The sequence below is a fragment of the Sphaeramia orbicularis genome, chromosome 3 (genome assembly GCF_902148855.1).
Source record: "Sphaeramia orbicularis chromosome 3, fSphaOr1.1, whole genome shotgun sequence".
NCBI lineage: Eukaryota > Metazoa > Chordata > Actinopteri > Kurtiformes > Apogonidae > Sphaeramia > Sphaeramia orbicularis.
The window spans coordinates 52900230-52921829 of NC_043959.1; the positions used below are offsets into that span (position 1 = coordinate 52900230).

Below are 21600 nucleotides of genomic sequence, written 5' to 3' on the forward strand. Positions count from 1 at the left end.
TCAAGAGCATTATGGACCGGAACAAACCTCCGTCTTCTCCCGTCATTTCGGAGTGAAGTGGTCCTTCTGCGGCCACAGAATGTCCTGACACTGAGCAAAGAGTATTTTATAGATCTATGTTAACCTCTGGGACAACAACATGCTTAACGCTAATTTACAAACAAGAGCTGAGAAGAAATAGAGTAGGTTGTCGTGCGGAACCAATGGTTGACAGTCAAAGGTAAAGGGGACAGATTTGAGAGACGTACCAGTTGGAGTGATGCTGTTACGCTTTGCCCGACAAAAACACCAATCTTTAAAAAAACTAATATGTATTATCGTGAAGCAGCAGGAATAGACAAACTAGAAAACAAGACATGTTTTCAATCAGACAGTTTTATAATTCGCGGAGGAGTATTAGGTCTAAAATTAGAAATAAAACGCAGAGATACCCGTGGTGCTGGTGGTCGTGTTACTGTCACAGTGGTTCCGACGTTGTTATACACCCGCACAAACAAACAGAATCTACCGCTAAAAAGGTAAATACGTTACGACAAGTTTTATTAGTATTTAACTCATAATTGACCTTTGTCTTATTTTTACAGCTTCAATTGACTTATCAGTTACTTGCTAAACGAGTACTCAGAGCGTTACAACCGACATTTCCACTTAATTTGTTATGTAAAGCATGCACATTATTCAATAATTTCGTGGTTTTTTTGGGTTTTTTTTGCTGTTTTTAGAGCTGTAACCTAAATTGCCTTGTTCAAATTCTTTATCTGAAGGAATAGTTGTATACTCCGCCTCCACCAGGGGTAGCCAGTGTTAAAACGAACAGCATTTTTTTTTCCTGTCTGAAATTTAAAGGAATAATCCACATTGTAATAAAATGTATCCCATCATGATACATTTGTATTATGTTGATCAGTGACATACTAGTGTTACTGAGTTGTTGTTTAACCCTTTCATGCATGAATTATGAGAACCTTAATCATGATTTTTCTCCCCTGTTTTTATTCCTCTTTACGCATGAAAAAAAAAATGCAATTGACAGCTTTTTATGAACCTATTTTTCATGGAGCTGCAAAAATGTCCACTCAAATGGATACAATGCATTTAATTTTTGAAGCAAAGAAACATGTATTTACTGATATACAGTGAAAACTATGAAATATAAACACTTTTACTGCTGCTAATCTGATGTTTTCTCATATTTAAACATACTCTAATACTAGTTCTTACTCACTTCATGGAGATAATATACAAAAAACCCATTTTGTTAAAGAAAAAATGATAATTGCAGTCTAATAACAATTGATTTACACTCAAACATATTACTGCAGATCAGATTTATCAAGAACAGCAAAGTTACATATGCATAAGTATCCACTGTGTTGGCTGATATGGAGCTAAAAGAACAAAACCCATGAATATACAAGAGAACAGCTGGAGAAGAACTGTCCACTGGAGTGACCACTGCATGAAAGGGTTAAATGAGAATGAGTTTCCTATGAGGTGCTGTATTATTTTTCTGAAAATAAAATTCAATACTCTGTGTTTGTAGCAGTTAAACAAAAGAGCCAAAAGGGAAAGGTCTTCATGTCAGGCAGTACTGGAGCAGTTTGACCAGCAGTACAGTCAGGAATTAGGAGAGTTGTGGACATCTGCTAGGTAAATGTAGTCTCCAACACCTATTTCACCAGCCACTTATGCAATGTTCGTACTATTCCTTCATCAGGATTGTTTCTTCTTTGCAGGGCAGTACTTCTGGATCCTCAGTCCTGGCAGTATGGCATCATGCTCAACCGCTTCGCTGCTGTGACAGATATCACACAGATTCTCCAGTCACAGGGCTTTTCTAAGATCCTGCTGCAAACAGATGCCTCCTCATTGCTTTGTGATGCCCCTTTATTAAAACAGCATCCCTCTAAGCAGCCAGAAGAAAATGTCTCTCCGTTGCTCTCCAATTATCCCCTTGATAACTCTCATCTCCAACTTGACAGAAACTCTGACACAGTCAAACAGTGCCTTCAATCAGAATCTTCCCTCAGTCAGCACAGTCCTTCGCTGCAGTGTTATATCCATCCATATCCCCTGCGATTTCCCTCACAGGCTCACAGGCCAGGTCACCTGAAGCAGTACTACCTCCTGAATGCTGCCTCTCTCCTTCCAGTGCTGGCTTTGCAAGTCAAAGATGGTGAGAACATTTTGGATCTTTGTTCTGCACCTGGGGGTAAAGCCATAGCCATAATGCAAAGCTGTACTCCAGGTAAGACAACTATTTTATAGGAATTTGCAAACTTTTACTTTATTTTATGCAAATTGAAAGAAGTACACCATCTTTTACAGCAGGTTTAGGTTCAGTTTAACCCATAAAGACCCAAACATCCACCGGTGACCAAAATCGACTCCTGACCTAAACTCTTTAATACCTGTTGGTCTACTAATCCTATCAATACATGTAAATAACTGGTGTAACATGCAGTTTGTCATCTTCTCATGGTCATCAGATATGACCCATTTGGACGTTCAGAGGCTCAGTAGTGAATGTGAAAAACACTGTCATCTTCTCCAACATTGATTCACCAGTAAAACCCATAGACTTGGATCAAGGACTGTGGTTAGAGATGCTTGTTTTATGTTCAGTTAATGATAATTTTTTACTGAAAAACTTACTTTTTCTTCCATTTTCTCTGTTTTTGATATATTAACGCACAACTTTAATTTGAACTTTTATGTACATTTACATTATCAATAAATTAAATATAGGAAAATACCTGATTTTCACTTAAGAATACAAAATAAAGAGCAAAATATAAGAATAAATGTTAATAAATCCCTTATGAAAGGTTAAAAAATAGAGAAAAATTCATGTGGGAACTGCCACATAAATAGCACTGGGTCGTTATGGGTTAAAAGATCTCTGCTGGACAAAAGGCAGCTGATCCAGGTAATACAAAATTCATCATGTATGTCAGAAATAAACTCTTCAATACATTGTTAAATATTGAAAAAAAATATTGAGCAGTAGAATTTCCAAGTGAGGGTTTGGTCTCATCAATTATTTATCTCATCTCATATCAATTAACACAGTCTTGCTTCGATTGATTTTTTAAAATGTATTCTTTTTCCTGTTGAAGAGTAAGGGCAACATTGAGTATTTTGAATTGTTTTCATTGGATGGAAAACACTGAAAATATTTTCTTTGTAATTTTGTTTGATAAATAGAAGTTAAAATAAATTAACAAATCATACATTTTATAGTTATTGTTTCTCTGAATATATCTTCCAAAATTGATATTGATACAAAAATGTCCCTAACAAAATCAATAAGGAATCAAATTGGATAGCAAACAGAACTGAGAACATGTGAATCCGAACAGAGTCGATACAGAAAATCAGTGGGGATTTTCATCTTTATTTAAAATGTGTCACAATAAAATAGTTAATTATAGCAATATTTTATACTAATGCACTGACTACTTGTAATAAGTAATAATATTGTTTCTTGTGTTCCAGCACTTCTCTGCTGTAATGAACCAGATCCTCACAGACGAGACTGGCTGGCCAAAACCCTAGAGTCTTTTCTACCTCACTCATTAAAGAGCAGAGTGATTGTGTCTGCACTTGATGGGCGGTGTTTTGGGCAGAGTGAAGCATCTACATATGACAAGGTATGGGGAGAAAAGTGCTGGTATGTGGGTGGCAGTTTTTTCCAGAACTTTAGTATGCCACAAAATAAGGCACACAGTACGTTGTTCAAGGATGTGGTTAGAAGTGAATAAGAACAGCAGGCTTTTGAGTAGAGTACCTAACAAGTCTAGTGTAAGATGGGAAAACAGTTTAATCCGTACAGGAGCCAACAAATGCCTGAGTAGAATCAAAGAAGTTAAAGTGATTGACAATGTTGAAAGGGAAACAGAGGGAGTAAGTTGAAGAGTGGCCATGCACTGTTTGAACAAATGCTAAATGAAAAGAATACAACAATAAAGGAACACAGCAAAGAACATAGATTGAAGGTATATTGTGGTAATGATGACTTTGGTTTGTATCAAGGACAGATTTATATATGAGCACTTTAGCTCAAATTCCAAGCTGAACTGAAAATATTCGGAACTTCATAAAATTTGTACTTTTTCATTGGACATCGAAGGCCGAAATGATTAAGGGAATATTCTTTTTTCTCTAACCATAATTTATTCATAGACTGAGGTGTTATAGGAAAATATATTTTTCTATCCTTTAATTTAAGCTCTTCTTCTGTGACCTTTTAACTGTCTCACAGTCTGATCACACCCCCGTCCCCTTTGACAGTTCTTGCTCTCTTTCTCACAGGTTCTAGTCGATGCTCCATGTTCTAATGACAGGAGCTGGCTTTATTCTACTAGTGGCCAGCAGGTGGAACAGAGATTACGAGAAAGGGCCAGACTGCCAGCGCTCCAGGCTCAGCTGCTTAAGTAAGTCCAATCCCACACCTAAAGAAATTTCTGTATGTCATCCTTGTGGTATTCTCCCATCCTCCTGCAGCTCAGCTCAGTTCAGTTCAAATCTGTCCCCAAGGGCAAAATGTGAGGCACAAAGAACAGGACGATTGAATGCATTACAAAAATGGTAATTAAACAAAGTCTGGAAGAGAGTCTTGGTAGGATACAGAATTATAAAATGCTATCCAATATTACATTATTTTACAAAAAGTAATTCAATGCAGACTTTACATATAATATAAACATCATATACAATTAAGTACATAAAATGACTATCAGAAAGAACATTATAGATACCTAGTGAAGGTTCAGGGTATTTTTACTTATCACAGCCAGAAAATTGGCAAGAAAAACATGCAGTGAAATTGCAAAGATTCTCAGCTCTATTACTGTGCATGAAGTAATAAAAAATATAATATAGTAAGAAAATAAATAGGGTAAATGTACAATCGACTGTATCATATATATACACACACACACACATACACACACACCTACACACACCTACACACACACACACACACACACACACACACACACACACACACACACAGTTGCAAAAAAAATTATTAGACCACCCTTGTTTTCTTCAATTTCTTGTTCATTTTAAGGCCTGGTACAACTAAAGGTACATTTGTTTGGACAAATATAATGATAACAACAAAAATAGCTCGTAACAATTTAATTGCAGAGCTGTTATCTAGCCATTTTCCATGTTTTCTTGATAATAACCAATATCACTTCAGTTCTTACATCAATAGCTATGGCATTGTTCTGCCAAAAATAGTGCTTTTAGGCATTAATTGTTTTCTTTTCTGCCTGTTTTAGTCACATGATACACACAAGAGTTAGTACTTGATTGCAAAACCATTGTTTTTGATGACTTTTAATAGTTTAATTATTTTTTTCTGCGACTGTATATTCAAAAAGAAAACCAGGCATGGAAATATCAGAGGATGTGGTTGAAAATTACTCATAATTACTGTGATTAAAGTTATTTGTTTGCTTGATGATTTCCATGTGTAATCTGTGCAGGTCTGCATTGTCAGCGGTGCGTCCAGGGGGTGTTGTGGTGTATTCAACTTGCACCCTGTCCAGTTCTGAGAATTACACTGTCATTGAAACGGTGCTAAAAGACTGTCCTGAGGCTGAACCTGAAGACCTGTGGGAGGAGATTGTTGTTCCCTTTTCAAAATACTTCACATTCAGTCGTGGTCCCTGCAGTCACGGACAGACTGCACACACACAGTTTGATACAGTGTCCTCTTATCATCACAGACTTGGCATTTTAGTGGTTCCTCATCCTGGGAAAACTTGGGGACCCATGTTTTTGTCTCGGATTAGAAGACGAATATAATGTCTGTTCTATTTTTGGAGAAATGATACTTGAATTCTAATGTAAATACAAGTTTCAACTGTATAAGCATGTTTTAAATGCTACTTCATGGAAGGTAGCTGTGCAGGTCTGTGAGTGTAGAAGGGCCTAAGTTCACAAACCTGCTCATTTACATTTAGCAGACTCTTCACAGTGCAATCCTGTACCGCCTGTACTCTTGGAAAGGAGTGCAGTGGCAACAGTAGTGGTCCTGCTGTAGCTCGAAGTTAGATCTCTCTTACAGTTTGCTGGTTTTAATTGTAAAATAGCAGCTTTAACACTCACACCTTTAACAGGTTGTGAAAACATCTGTCAAAACTGCAGAAGCTGTTGCCATGTCAGTGTCATATCTGCAGTTCAAGACAGTTGCTGATGTTAATGTTTGGAAATTCTGGAAAGTGCACATGAAATTACAGGTACTGTAGTTAGATGATATTGAATGAGCCTCACAACCCAATTAATAGGGCAAATTATATACCATATGAAAATGTAGAATAAAAATTCCAGTGTTATAAAGTTATAAGATGTTTGATTTTAACATTAATAATTAATTGTAATATTATCCTATACTGACTGATAATAGTCTTTGTCTTTACGAGTAAATACTCAGTGGTCATCAGAGAATGAAAGATGACTTTACAAGATTTAGCACCGCGGAACAGAACAAATTGCAGGTCCAGTAAGAGTTATTAAATAATTCTGCATTCATTTAATATTAATTACACTCCTTTCTTATATCATTACACTGGCTACCTGTACATGTTAACTATGCTTTTAATAATTAATATAAAATCTGACTTGAACCATCATGCCCCCAGTCACTCCACATGTACCTGCTAGAGCTCTACGTTCTCAAAATGTTCTCAAAACGTTTCCTGACTATTCCTAGAATAAATAAAACATCACATGGCACTAGTGGCAGGGCTTTCTCTTATCCAGCTTCTCTTAGATAGGATTCTCTTAACATTCAAGAGGCTATAGTTCAGATGAGTTCCACAGAACACATCTACAGTCGCATAAAAAATTATTAGACCATCCCTTGTTTTCTTCAATTTCTTGTTCATTTTAATGCCTGGTACAACGAAAGGTACATTTGTTTAGACAAATATAATAACAACAAAAATAGCTCATAAGAGTTTAATTTAAGAGCTGATATGTAGCCATTTTCCATGGTTTTCTTGATTAAAATCACTTAACTTCTTATATCGTTAGCTATGGCATTGTACTGCCAAAAACAGTGCTTTTAGGCATTCCATGTTTTCTTTTCTGTCTGTTTTAGTCACACGATACACACAGGAGTTAGTACTTTATTGCATAACCTTTGTTTTTGATGACTTTTGATGGTCTAATAATTTTTTTCTGCGATTATATTCATGACAGCCTTCTGTCAAATCTAGTTCTGCCCAAAGTCCCAAACTGATTATCTAGCTTATATTTAGTCAAACTGGATAATGGTTTTACATCGATGTCCAGTGTTACACATTTTCCTTCATGTCTATTTTCACTCATCTGTGTTCATGTATAAATGTTCCGGGCCTTTATGTGCAGGTATTTCCATGATATTTTGCATCCCGTTGCATTGTTTAAAGTATATTTGTTTCTTAATATTTAACATGTATTTTATTTCAAATATTTACATTTATATTTCTGATGGTCATTATTTTGTAATACTATGTACAGCTCTAGAAGACATATTTTGTGATACTGGATTAGACATATTAGACTTGGTTTGTTGATTTCCTGAATGTTTTCAAAAGGTACCGTGAGATTTCTCTTGACTGAAATGTTTATTTTCTTGTTTGCTTGTTAAAATGTATAAATGCCATAAAACTAATGCCAATATCTTCAGACCTGACGTACTCATCACAAGCTACAAATCTCTCTGAGAGATGAGTTTAATAATAATATGCTAGAGAGTGTGAAGGCAGGAGCTGTAACAAACCTTCCCGTCTGTTGTATCTAACACTACTTTCATTCCTAATACTCCGTTTTTGTCCTAATCTATATTAAAACCATTTGACTTAATCCTTCATCTGTGATCACACCTGGCTCAGTTTACCTGGTGTGACTTTTTCATTTGTCAGGGTTTGCTCATATCAGAAGCAGAAGGTGTTTTGAGGATAATTGCACCCAATAACAAACAAGAATTCATATACTTGTACGCTTTCAGCATAACAGAGTATGCTGTTGTAAAGGCATTTGTATGCAGAAACCTTTACGTCAACCCCCTGAATCCACAGACTGGTGGTTGAGGGACCCTGAGAGACACATTTAAGGATATGATTGCTGAAATAGGAAAGCAGCAAGAGCTTTGCAGCAGTTTTGTTGAACTACTCTGTATGGCCATAGAAACAAGTATTATTGGCTATGTTTACGTGGCTATTTTTAATGGCTGTCCTACTTTTGGCTTCACATCTGCATGTCTTTGCAAAGTAGCTTCAGTCTGTGATATAAGTGCATCATTATATGGCCGCAACGTCCACACAACTTAAAAAGTATTGAGATCTGCAGATGAAGTGGGGATTCATTGAGGTTAACCGTATTGCTGACCTTTGTGTGAACTCTTGCTTGTTGATGTTCCCCATATTGCAGTGTTTCCTCAAGGGGAGAATCTCTGAGCAGCTTTTCCTGCACTTCAAAGGGAGAGAATGTAGGCCTGCTTTGCATAATCAGGTGGGGAACAGCTTTTTGCCAGAGAGGCAGGAATTAATTTGTGGCACCGCCAGATGCAATCATTAAACCCCCAGTCATTGACAGTAAGGGGAGAGGAGGAGGGGAAATTAGGGGGAGGAATTGTAGAACAGTAGATAGAGATATAAAGCATAAGATGGTCCTGAGTGGGAGAGGACAATGCATTATAGTCAAGCCGGCTTATGGTGTCTGAGCTCTATTACAGCAGAATCCCTATTCAGACCAGGAGCATCCAGACTTTTCATGTTTTGAAAAGACCAATGTAAAATTCATAGCTTTTCCTTAACACCTCTAATTTATATCATTACTTAGAATTTAGAATATCATATTAAAGGAAGTTACATACACTGAAACTATTATGCAGTACGTAAAGGCATTGAACATTCTGCAAACAGCTGACATATACTTTGTGTAAGGCTCGGAAATTAAGGTAATTTATGTTGAAGAAATGTAAGGTTTAACAGTGAAGTGCATTCGTATAACAAGGAATAAGTTAATTCATGTATTTGTTACTTGGTGGTGGATATGTTTTCATCGGGGTTTGTCTGTCTGTTAGCAAGATAACTCAAAAAGATATTGATGGATTTGGATGAAATTTTCAGGAAATGTTGATACTGGCAAAAGGAAGAAATGATAAAATTTTGGTGGTGATCGGGGGGGAGGGAGCGGATTTTGATGAAATTTTAAGGAAATGTTGATACTGGCACAAGGAGCAAAGGATTAAATTTTGGCGGAGATTGGGGGGTGGGGGTTTGTTTGTTTGTTAAGAAGATAACTCAAAAAGTTATGGACGGATTTTTAGGAAATTTTCAGGAACTGATGATACTGACACAAGGAACAAATGATTATATTTTGGTGGTGATTGGGGGGGGGGGGAGTGGATTTTGATGAAATTTGAAGGAAATGTTCATACTGGCACATGGAACAAATGATTAAATTTTGGTGGTGATGGGGGGGGACGGGACACTGATCTGCCTTGGTGGAGGTGTGCGCTCTCCGAGTGCTTTTCTAGTTAAAAATATATTGCCAGTGTTTACCCATTAACTATTTACATTTATGTTTGCAGAATTATTATTTACACATTTAAATATTCTCATTTGTAGTATACAAGCAGCTAAGATAATCTGTTGAATATGCCTTTCTAAATCACTTACATTTACTGAGCTAAGTACTGCTAGTTCCTGATTGGTTCGTTCAGTCACATGAGGATATGTGTCAGGAAGTATTGTGGCGGTAGTTGTTGTGTGTGAAAAATAAAGCACTGTTCAAGAAGAAATCCGTCTCCATCCTGCTTTCTCATTTTATAAAGAATGAACGATTAACCACCAATGAACCCTCATGTTACATTTGTATGATTTAACCCATAAAGATCCAAATATACACTGGTGACCAAAACCATCTATTGATTTAAACTGTTTCACAACCTTAGAGCCACTAATTCTATCAATACATATGAATAATTGGTGTAAAGTGTTCTTCATCTTTTCATGGTCATCAGATATGACCCATTTGGACATTCAGAGGCTCCGTAGTGAATGAGGAAACACTATCATCTTCAGCAACATTGATTCACCACTAAAACCCACGTATTTTGATAAATGACAGTGGTTGTAGATGCTTAGTATATGTTCAGTTAATGATATATTGAACAGAAAAAGTCAATTTTTCCTTAGTTTTCTCTGTTTTTGGTATAATAACTCTCAAATGAAATCTCAGTATGATGATTAAAGTACATGATCAGTAAACTGAATATTGGAAAACACCTGATTTTCACTGTAAAAATGCAAAACAGAGAGGATAATAGTATGACAAATGGTGATAAATCATTTGAGAAAGGTTAAATAGAGAGAAAAATTAAATTGGGAATAGTCATAAAAGTACGACTGGGTCTTTATGGGTTAATGTCTTTCATTAACCTCGTTTCCAGCATCTTCAGGAATCTGATTTCAGTCAGACCAAATGAGTGAGTTCAGATTTTGGTGTATTTTCTGTTCTTAAGTAAACATAAAATGCATTAAAAATGTTTATATACAGCAACATCAAGAGTTCATATTGGTCATTTCTGTGATGAAATTCATATTCAAAGCAGAATAAACACGCTGTCATTTTTGTGAAAAATACTAGACTTAAAGTATTTGATTCTAAATGTACGACGCAGTTAACAAGTAGGTGTTTCTATGGGTATCCATCATTCATTTCAAACATGATCATTTGTCAATACTCCATCAGTGGAAGTGAGAGACCAGGATTGCTGCTGTTGATTGATTACTAACCTCTGTGGGTAAAAACGTCTGTGAAGAATTAACACTTCAGTGACTCAGGTCAAACAGTGGGTTCCTTTATCACACTCAAAAAGTGTATGTTTAAAGCTGTGGCTTGTAATTGAAAAAAGAATATGATTTTACATGTACCAGTTATTTGAATGGAAAATATCTACAATACAGTCTTGTCTTATTTGTTGTGTAAGTGGAATAGCAGCACTAAATATAGAACAACACCTACTTGTGTAAAGAACTAACAAGTCAGCCAACACAACGGGGAAAAAGCATACTGGCTTGGCAATGGCCTTCCTAGTATTTCACATGCACCTGGGATCCTGAAGAAAAGCTGCAAGGGAACAAAGAAAGTCATCATACTGTCACTTCTGGCCAGACAGCTGTATGATGAACTGTGAAGGCAACATCACTTCTGGGTAAGAAAGAACATAAGCCTTAATTTTTTTGTAATCTAACTTAACTGCAACAGAGGAACTGAATGCTTGAGGATAAATAACTTTTTGGCATGATTTTTTTTTTTTTAATTCCTTAGGTCAGTCTATACATTTTCTATTCTATGCTATTACTGCTATTACTTCTACAATATAAACAGCTTAATAAAAACAAAACAAAACAAAAAAATGGATTTAACTCAAAGCAAATACGTAATGAAATTATATATAATTCATGAAGTAATTACTGCTGTGACTAAAATGTTTCACCTGAAACAGGTTCTTCAACTCCAACTGATGCGGTGAGTATCTTCTCATTTCTTTAACCATTAGTTTGATACAGAAAAAGGTCATGAGGTCTGATGAATCCAGTTGACCCTGTTCCAGAGTGATGGACACATCAGGGTGAGACGAGAAGTGGCTCAGGTGATTGCCATCATGCATAGTGCCTACAGTAAAAGCCTGTGGGGGCACACTGTAAAAAAAAAAAAATCCTGTTATTTTTACAGAAAAAAACTGGCAGCTGTGGTTACCAGAACAATACTGTAAAAAACACATTAAACTGTCAACATTTTTATGTAACATGCAGATTTAACATTTTAAACATGAATTCAACATTAGGTTTTGGTGATATTTACATGCTTAAAATGTTAAATTTGCTTTTTTTTGTAATTATTTTTTTTTTAAGTATGGGAATAGGCTGTTATTTCAACATTATGGTCTTGCAGTTTAAACGGCCCCAGATTGTTTTTCAACTTACAGTTTTATTTTCTCAAAACACTAGAAATGCTTAATTTTTACATACAAATCTGGTTTTGTTAACAAAACTACAGCTATATTTGATTTAATGCTTAACACAAAAACACAACTTTGCATTGTATTTTCACTTACAGTTTTTTCTGTTGCAATTTTATAACTTTTTGGTTTTAATTCTATGGTCATTTTTTACAGTGCAGCGTCACAATCTGGGGTTGGTTCAGTTGGTCGGGTCCAGGTTCAGGAACGTTATGTGACCAAAAAAAAATGGTATCAATACATGTTGTGGTATTGAAACAAGGCAAAGACAAAAGCATGCTGTAATCAAAGCTAAGTGCAGTCCAAAAAAAACAAAGAATTTGGGATTTTATATTGTGTTTACACTGCTGCCCACATGTTCTGAATACACGTAACAATAAACTTGAAACCTAAAGTGTTTCATCAATGACTCAGTTGATGCACAGCATGTTGTTTTGCACGCCATGAGGAGATCATCAGTGTCACATTACTGGAGGATATTAACAGGATATGACTGAGTTAAAGGGGAAATGAAACAACTGCAAAGAGTTCAGATGCAAATTAAGTTCCACAGCAAACAGATGCATACAGTAAGTGGGTTTGTTTGGGATCTAGCAGGTAAGCTGCTGATTCTGATCCGCACCTTCTTTCAGAGGATTTGAGGGACTATATTTCAAAAGTGTCCTCATATTTGTCTTTTATATTAACATTTTTATAGGTATATTTAAGAAAGGCAAAAATATCTCTCATGAGTAACACTGACTTAAAAAAAAAAAACAAAAAACAAAAAACTTTTATGCGTTAAAAGATTAAAAGAAAATGGTAAGCAAATGAGAGAATTTTAAGTTTAAGAACTTTTAAGACTAACTACAGTGTGATACATGAGGAGGTGTGTAGACCTTTGTGAGCATCAGCTACTACAGGGAACAAGACATTCATAACAGCTGCATGAGAAGACAAAGCACAGGCTTTACCGACTGGAGGTAGCACAGATTACCCTGGTCCAGACATTCATTCATCCTTTGAGGAAAAGACAGAATTGATCGGAAGATATAAAACTAAGCCTTGGATGGTCTTGCAGTGAAATGGGTTCTGGGAGAGAACTACCTGCTCTTTTCAATTTTAAGTAACAAGCCATCATTTTACACAAATGAAATGCAGAATGGAGCAATAATTCAGTAAAACCAGAAATAATTTATACAATTTCAGGATGCAGGCTTCTTTTACAAACCGCTCCAACAGTAGTTATATTTTTTAAACTTATGACCTTCTAAATTATGCAAAAAAAAAGCAGTTATTCAGCTGATCCAGTCTTCTGATACTGTTCACTAGGATTTTCTGTTCACTTTAAGTCATGCAGTAATGTTCATTGTGGAAAATTCAAGTATCTTACACTAATTCATGTTGTCTAATCATGTATTAATTAATTAAAGCAATGGCTACTGCCACAGTACTGTGGCACAAAATACCAGTTTGTCTATTGCCACAGACCAATCAAATGTTAGCATTTGTACTAGAGCCAATCATGGATGCTGTTACATGAACTCATCACCTCTTGTTGCCACAGTACTATGATGATATATGGAGTATACTTCAGTTCATTCTTTTGTTCATTTTGCTACCACAGTACTGTGGCAATCAATGGAAGAAATGACATATCAGTGATAGTATATAATATAGAATAGGAATTATTGTTCTAAATGCTGTTGTTTTATGGCGTTCTTTGCTCTGGAGGCTGGAGAAGGTGGGCAGAGCTACATGTTAGATGTGGCAGTGTGCTGTGTGACTTCAGTTCTGTGTCAGTTGAGCGGTGTGATCCTGTGGAATTCTGCACTCTGAACGTTGTCCCAGTGGCTGATTTATATCAAAGTTGGATTTACCTACTGGCGCCGTGCAATCTTTAAAAAAACAAAAAACAAAAAACAAAAAAAAGTTACTTCAATCAGGAATTGACCTCTAGTCTTCCACGTTGCAGGCTGATACGTTACCAAGTGAGCTAAAAATCAGCTATGTCTTCGATTGACCTATTTGCTATGTGATTGCCTTGGAACTTTTCAGGATGTAAGTTACCAGTCTAGACATGATATAACGAGGCCACTGATGGGCTCTGTGGTCATAGACAAATCGATATTTCATGCCACAGTACTGTGTCAATGGCCACTTCCATTAGTTACATACGTACCTCTGTATTCAGTTCATTTCTTCTTTTTCTTTCTTGAATATGGACAAGGTTGAATATTGTTTTATGTTGTCTTGTTATTATATAATGGTATAACTGCTACCAGCACATGAACATAAGGGCTCTCACTAACCAAAGAAACATACAAACTGAAGCCACATATTTCTGTAACACTTATTTGACCTCTGCATGCATGCCTCCAGTACATGTGCCCAGGTATAAATTGTTCATCCAGAAAAGGTGTCCCCAGATTGAGTTGCCTCATCTCAATTTTTATTTCACTCATGTTAAATTTTCAGACTTCAAACCCTGTTGAGGTGGACAGTCCCTGAGTGGAGGTAGAGCATGAATAATAGATTCTTCCACCAAAGGAAAAAGGAGAAAGAAAGTCATAGAGGAGAGGAGTGACAGGCCTGATTAAAACTGATAGATTTAATACTTCTAGTTTAGAACTTCATAAAAACACATAGGGATGTTATTCAACAGATCAGAGGTGTGACATATCCTTAAATTAATAACATACCCACTCAGTGGTTTTAGGTAATTCAGAAATAATGGACCTCTGCTTAGCTTCCAAATGCTTGACTGGATGTTCAGTATATGTAGCTAAGCACTTAAGCAATTATGGGTAATATATTTATTATTCAGCCTGTTGTAGAGGAATATGTGCAGCTTTAAAGTGTTGTAGGATGCCATCTTTGATTTCAATCCATTCACACCATTTATTCGTGAAAAAGCCTTGAGGGCTTTGGCAGTTTGGCAGTTACTGTAATTACATGTTAGAGGCCGATAATGTAAAAGTGCCCTCCTTGAGCGAGCTTGTATTCAAATGGTAAAAAAACAACAATTTCTATACTAGCATGTTGGTGCAGTTGGTTAGGACCACGTTACCTCACTTCAAATTCTTTCTCACCATAGAAATGCAAATGAATTTTTCTTTAGATTCCTGTAGAAGTATTGTCTAGCATGTGACGCCGTTGCAGAGTTGGGGCTGCATCCTCCTTGAATATAAACATGTTCATTGTAGACTACCATCCAAATAGCATGACTCAGTAGTCAGTATGCTGACCAGACAAGTTCAATGCCTGCCTTGTTTTAAGGGTTTCAGAAGCCATACAGAAGGTGACACAGAGGGCATAGCAGTGCATAATCTGAAGTCAGCAGTAAGGCAGGTGGCAGAAGGGAAATGTCTTCTATTTATCCTCCCTGTCGATTTTTTCTTTACCTGCCTCCCTGTCCCTTCTGTGCTTTCAGAACTTGCTATTCTTTCTGTCTCCTTGTCGCTGGATGACTTTTTCCTCTCCCTTCCTCTGTGTCTATGTATCTCGCTGTCTTTCTGTACCTCCACCTCCTCTCCCTCTCACAGTCAGCCTTTGATCTTGCCAGTCCTAGCGCAGAGGTAGACAGTGATGGCGTATGGCTTTTCTCTGCCTATTAATGTCTTAACTCTTGCTCTGCCTTGTGCAGGAGGTCTACTGAGACATCATCTCCCCTCACCGCACTGTCTAATGACAGACCTGGACACCCTAATCACACTGTGTGTGTATGTGTGTCAGGTAAATTCAAATGAGTAAGGAACAGGCTTAATATTCATATGAGCTGAAATAAATGTGTTGACAGCAGTAACACTCCAGTGCCCTTATCAATGACAAACACACCAAACCCACTGTTTGTTTTTAGATGCGCACACTGGCCAGTTGAAATAATCTATGATGCACAAAATCACTTTGTTATAATACCAGTGGAAATCTACCATAATGATACTGTAATGAAATACATTAGGTAAGCTTTGTGAATGTAATTTATGTCTAGGATAGGAAAGCTAAAATCCAATGTTTTGTTGAGGAAAGTGTCAAAAAACACTTTTCATTCTAAGGCAATAAGAAGCTGCTTAATTAAGATAAATACCCACTGTGCTAGGTGACAAAATTGCTTTCCTGGTATCTCACACACATGTGAAAATAACATCAAGAGATCATTATCCTCAAAATTGCAAGAAATTAGAGTTGAGGATTTTCTGAAGGAGCTAAAAATTGATGCCTGGACGCCCCGATATGCATATGGTTGCTCCATAAAATCAGCAAAATACAACTAAACACTGTATGGTGGATCAAGAAAGAGACAGAGCATTAAACACAGAAGGAGGAATGTTTATGCTGAGAAAATAAAAAGGCGATGAAATATCAGTTTGTCTATTGCTACAGAGCCAATCAATTGATCTGAATTCTGCATTCTGAATGTTGTCCCAGTGGCTGATTTATATTCATCAAAAACCCAGGCAATTTACTCATATGAAGCAAAGCAGTCACCACGTTTCATGTTGTCTGCCTACATGCTAAAACTGAAAGTGTGATTAGGCACACAAACCAGCTTCTGGTAACTGGTACCCTAGCCATTTCCTGTAACCCGATAGGCACATGGTATGTGCGATGCTTATTGCCACAGTGCTGTGACAGCAGCAAGACAGGTTACAGGTTACCACTCTACACATGATATAACGAGGGCACTAACTGGCTTTGTGGTAATAGACAAATGAAAAACAGTGTTCCACAGTACTGCGGCAATAGCCACTTTAAAATGAAAATAAATATAAAGTCAGCCTCCTATATAATAAACCACTAATTCACCTCTGCCAAATCAAAATAAATAATCATTGCATAATATTTACATCCATTTTATGTATTTACCCATGACCACATGCTTTCCTGAGCTTGCTTACAGTTACATAACCATAATTGAGCTGCAACATGATGGTACTGAACTAATAATCCACTTTGAAAAGCATTTGCAGTTGGCATAATCCTGTCATTATGCCTCCACAATGTATTTTGTTCAAACACGTTTAATTGGATATGGACATCATTTGAAAGGGATAAGCTAGTTTTCTCCTCATCTCATTCAGTAAGTCTGTCCTGTGTCACTTTCAACCCTTTCGCCTCCACTTTTCTTCTTCCCTGCCATCTATTCATCTTTCTGTCTTCTTGGAATGATGGCTCAATTACCATTCCTCACTCCAAGGCTTCAGACCTGTACAAAAATGGAGCAGGATTTCTTCATTGTGTAAAAAAAAAAAAAAAAAAATAGAAAGACTTTTAATTTTCCCTTATTCCTCTTCTCTGGCTGTCAAAGTTCGCTCAGCTCAATAGTGAATTGTGACCGTGGTAATTTAAGAGGTTTGGAGACAAGCTTTAGATCGATTCAGCGGACTCAGTTCTTAACAACAGAGGAGGGTAAAAATGTCTGAATGAATGTATGAGGGAATCAATTAGTCATAAACTCTGGTTCATGTAAAAACTGAACGGCTCAACACAATATCACCCAGTCCGTGTTATATATCACTACATCTACTACTAGTATGTCATCTGTTTTCAGTGACATTGCAGGGTGACAGCCATTTAATCCAGCCTTTTCCTTCATCTATTTTCTGATTGCACATCCATACACTGCTTGCTTCCATTCCTTCATCCCTCTGTTCCTGAAGTCCCTTTTTCTCTCTCCCCTTAATCCTCTCCTTCCCTAAGTGCTCACTCTGAGCCTCGAGCCTCAGGGATCCTCACGACTTGATTGTGTTTTGATGTTCTTGTGAAACTTACAAGTGCACTCAGCACTCAAGACCCATAACATACATTTTCAAGACCGTTCACCCAGAGGAAAAGAGACGGAGGAGAAGGGGAAGAGTATTTACTATTTCCTCTGACAGTGCAGCATACACACTCACCAGAAATGCATACATGTTAGGGTCGTGTCATATGACAATGTATTGTGTGACGATATTGTTGGTCGCAGTCATACTATAGGGAATACTTTTTCTCATTTGGACTCTTTTTGATTTTCAATGTTGGGAGAAAAAAATTTGCATAAAGACTGAATCTGAAAGAAAATGGGATAATTCAGATAAGGTATTGTTTGTATGGAAGTCCCAAAATAAGAAAGGAAAAAAATTGTCATACAGTGTAGTTATTTGAAATATATATATTTTTTTAATTTGTAGAGCAATATTACTATACTGTGATATGTACTATTACCATCATGCAAAATTCCATATCATGTCATCGAATATTGTGGTTGTATCTCCCTCCCTCAATACATGTTTTTGCATTACCATAAATGTGACGCCAATCTAATCCATAATTATTATTATTATGTGAGGGTACAAAAACTGTACACACTGCGCTCAAAACAGGCATCTCCTTGTAGTAGTAATCACGTTTGGTGCTGGATGGTGAAACGTGAAAAAATCCACAAAGCAGTGAAACACCTATATTAAAGTTTTATTACGCAGCGGTGTTTCAAGCAGCATTGATACATACATACATACATACGTACAGATAGGCCATGTTAAGTACTCAAAATCCTTCAGTGTTACCTGTCTTGTGATACTTAGGAATATCTACATAATTTGCAAAGAAGACTGATTCAGAAACAACATAATACATATTTACATAGTGTATAAAAGGGATTTTTCAGGAAACAAGGCCATAGCATATGTAGTGCACAATTATATAAATATTCAGTAAATGAAATTATAAGCCCAAGATTTAGTTGGGAAAAGGCTGTTGTTGCCACTAAAAATGTAGGGGATGTCTGTAATAAGGTTTAATTTTTATAAGGGATATATAAAAAAAGAATTCAAATAAAGAAATGCCACATATGATGCAATTTAATAGCTCAGAACTGTGAATAACAGATGTACAGAAGTACTGTTGGACCAGGGTAGTAATTTAAAAAAAAAAAAAAAAGTGCTCCAACAATGTTACCTGCCATGTTCTATATGCACCTATTAAGTTCCCTGGATTAACACCATACAGTACATTCCACTTTAGGCAGTGGCACAATGGCTGGAAAAAATAAAGCTATTAAAACCCATTCAGGCATCAGTAATGTACTTCCAACTGAGACACATTTCACAAAATGCTAAGAAGCCCTGAGACGGCCTCATAGCATAACTCTGAGTTCATAATAACTGAATAATAACCACCCTTAATAAAGGATTAGGATGTTACTACTTTTACATTTGTTTATACTCTTGTACAGTGGTGTAGTGGTCCCTGGAGAAGTGGGTCTCAAATTTTGCCTTTCTTTTAAGTAGTCCAGAAAAAAATCCTGTTTTAGAAACAGTGACATGTAAGACTACTCTATTTAGTTTACCCAAAAATCCATCAGTAGTGTTTGCTCACAATTATAAATTATCAAGACTTGATCAGGGGCAGTTAGTAGGTATTACCGGACACACAAGTAGTTGCATGAATGTAAATGTATTCAACATGAGGCAAACATAGGAAAACATTAGCCTTTCATAACGTCAGCCTATTAACACAGTTGAACTATTGGTGACAAAATCTCTTCTCTAAATGTGCAGTCATATGGCCAGTAGTTTACAACAGTGACTCATTCTGAAACCACCTTAAAACTTACCTCAGAATCATATATTCCATCAAAGTAGGTTCTCTCGATACGTGTCACGTACTTGAAAGATGTTTATTCTGCCTTTCTCGTTTGCATTTCCAATAATCGTGCACCTTTCAATGAGACGTGCAGTGACCTGTCAATCAACTGGGGTGGAACTGGTTCCAGACATGTCCAGTCAGGTTCCAGAGGTGGCCAGCGCTAAGTTAGCAATATTTTCCTCGGCATGACCCACCCTACTCTGCCTCTGATTGGCACATCAGTCCTCATGCCTAAAGTTAACCAATCTAATCAGTGGAGGCAGCGAATATTAACCAATTAGAGGTAGAGTAGGGCGGGTCATGACTTCACTATCCTAGGGGAATACATGGGCAGTTTGGCTCGGGTACTACTGAATACTACGCATCGGGGGGATTTAGAAGTGGGTATTCGCAATGCTGACTGAAAAATAAGTAGGTATACTCCATATATACCACCGTATACCCTGGACTACACCACTGCTCTTGTATCCTGATGGTCTAACATAACTTAGATCCTAAAACAAGAGCAGCATTGCTGTGATGTAGCCAAGAAACACGAGCCCAATGAACCTTTAGTGACAACTCATACTGGAAGTTCCTCACCTTGATGCTGTTTGGTTTATTTATTTATTTTTTTTATTGTTTTGTTTCATAGAATGTTTTTTTTTTAGTTATCTCTCATTATTATGATTGAAAAGCACCAATATATTTCCTTCCTGTGCAGAGAATGTATGTTTTGTCTGAGCAGATGAGACAGAGGTGCTGTTTGTGTGTCCATATATTTGCTTTCTAGGGTGGATCACATCGCTGGGACAGGTGGGCTGTTGGCCAGAATGTATAAGGCAGCCTGAATGAGGCTTTATTTTTTTCATTCTGAAATCAATAGGTATTTGGGAAATAAAGTTTTTGAAACTCAATACTGAAGTTACAATGCATTTCATAAATAAATAAATAAAGATAGCAGATATCTCAAATTGCTCTTTGGGAATTCTATAGCTCTATTAATAATGCAATTTGTCATGTCTAAATGGAAAGGGAAAATCAGCTGGTTTGTTCATGTGTGCTCTTTCCACGTTAACAAGCACCAAGAGACTCTAACTAGTTGGATCAATGAGAAGAATCATGGCTGAACATTAAATGAACCACTGACCATGGACTAGAATTTAATGTTTAATTTTCTTATTGTCTCGAGGGTCTTTTCTTTGAACTCTTGTGTCTAATTTCATGCTACATACTCATAGAAACAAACAAACCTGTTCTATAGCAGCAGGAACAGCAATACAAAAGACACACACATTCATGTTTGCTTCAGTTTTTGCACATGATCACACCACATTGGACTGATTAGTGTGCAGGTTTTGTAACACTGTCAGATATTTGTTGACTGCTGTTATGGTAATCCTTTTATTTTTTTTTCGAAAGTGAATACACAATGGAAGTTTAGATTTAATTTAACCCATTACCATGAGAAATATACTAAGAGTGAAAGAAACATGGCTCACCCTTCAGGGTAACAGCATCGATGCGTTGGATCAAAGTGTGAAAACAGTCTTTTGTGTTGTTGCTGCTTTGCCACATCCATTATGCAGAGCTAGTTAAAATGAATAAATGCAGGTGACTAAATAGTTGTACAGAAGTAGTTCAGTTATCATCATGAATAATAATTTCTTATTAAAAGGTGCTTGGAGATTTTTAGTCACACAGTGAGGACAGTGTATAATCACTTTGCCAGGATTGTGTGTTCTCCGAGCTCCTCTTCTACACGACCCGTTCTCAGAGCAGAGAGAAGCACTCTCACATAATGGTAATATCAAGTTTTACATTTGTGCGGCAAGCAAACTAACACTTGTTCTACATAATTACCACATTTCGACTTCTTCACCGTCAAAAATGTGCCTCAAATGAGCTCAGCAACAAAGAGCGACAGAACTGACTCATCAGTGTCTGTAACAAACTGGAAACATAAAATCACATGTTTCAACTTG

The 21600-nt window shown here is 36.7% G+C and overlaps 1 protein-coding gene across 3 annotated transcripts; it reads left to right on the forward strand.

The window, feature by feature from the left end:
• The first annotated feature begins 245 nt into the window (after positions 1–245).
• Positions 246–7882, forward strand: nsun3 (NOP2/Sun RNA methyltransferase 3). 3 transcript variants are annotated; one of them, XM_030131094.1, is made up of 6 exons: positions 251–518; positions 1544–1650; positions 1737–2248; positions 3499–3653; positions 4315–4436; positions 5499–7882. In XM_030131094.1, the coding sequence occupies exons 1-6, from the start codon at positions 357–359 to the stop codon at positions 5818–5820; spliced, it is 1380 nt and encodes a 459-aa protein (XP_029986954.1). In that variant the 5' UTR covers positions 251–356; the 3' UTR covers positions 5821–7882. The 3 variants fall into 3 exon arrangements, with proteins under 3 accessions (XP_029986957.1, XP_029986954.1, XP_029986955.1); XM_030131095.1 differs by having other exon boundaries at positions 1547–1650; XM_030131097.1 differs by lacking the exon at positions 1544–1650 and having other exon boundaries at positions 246–518.
• Positions 7883–21600: the final 13718 nt, after the last annotated feature.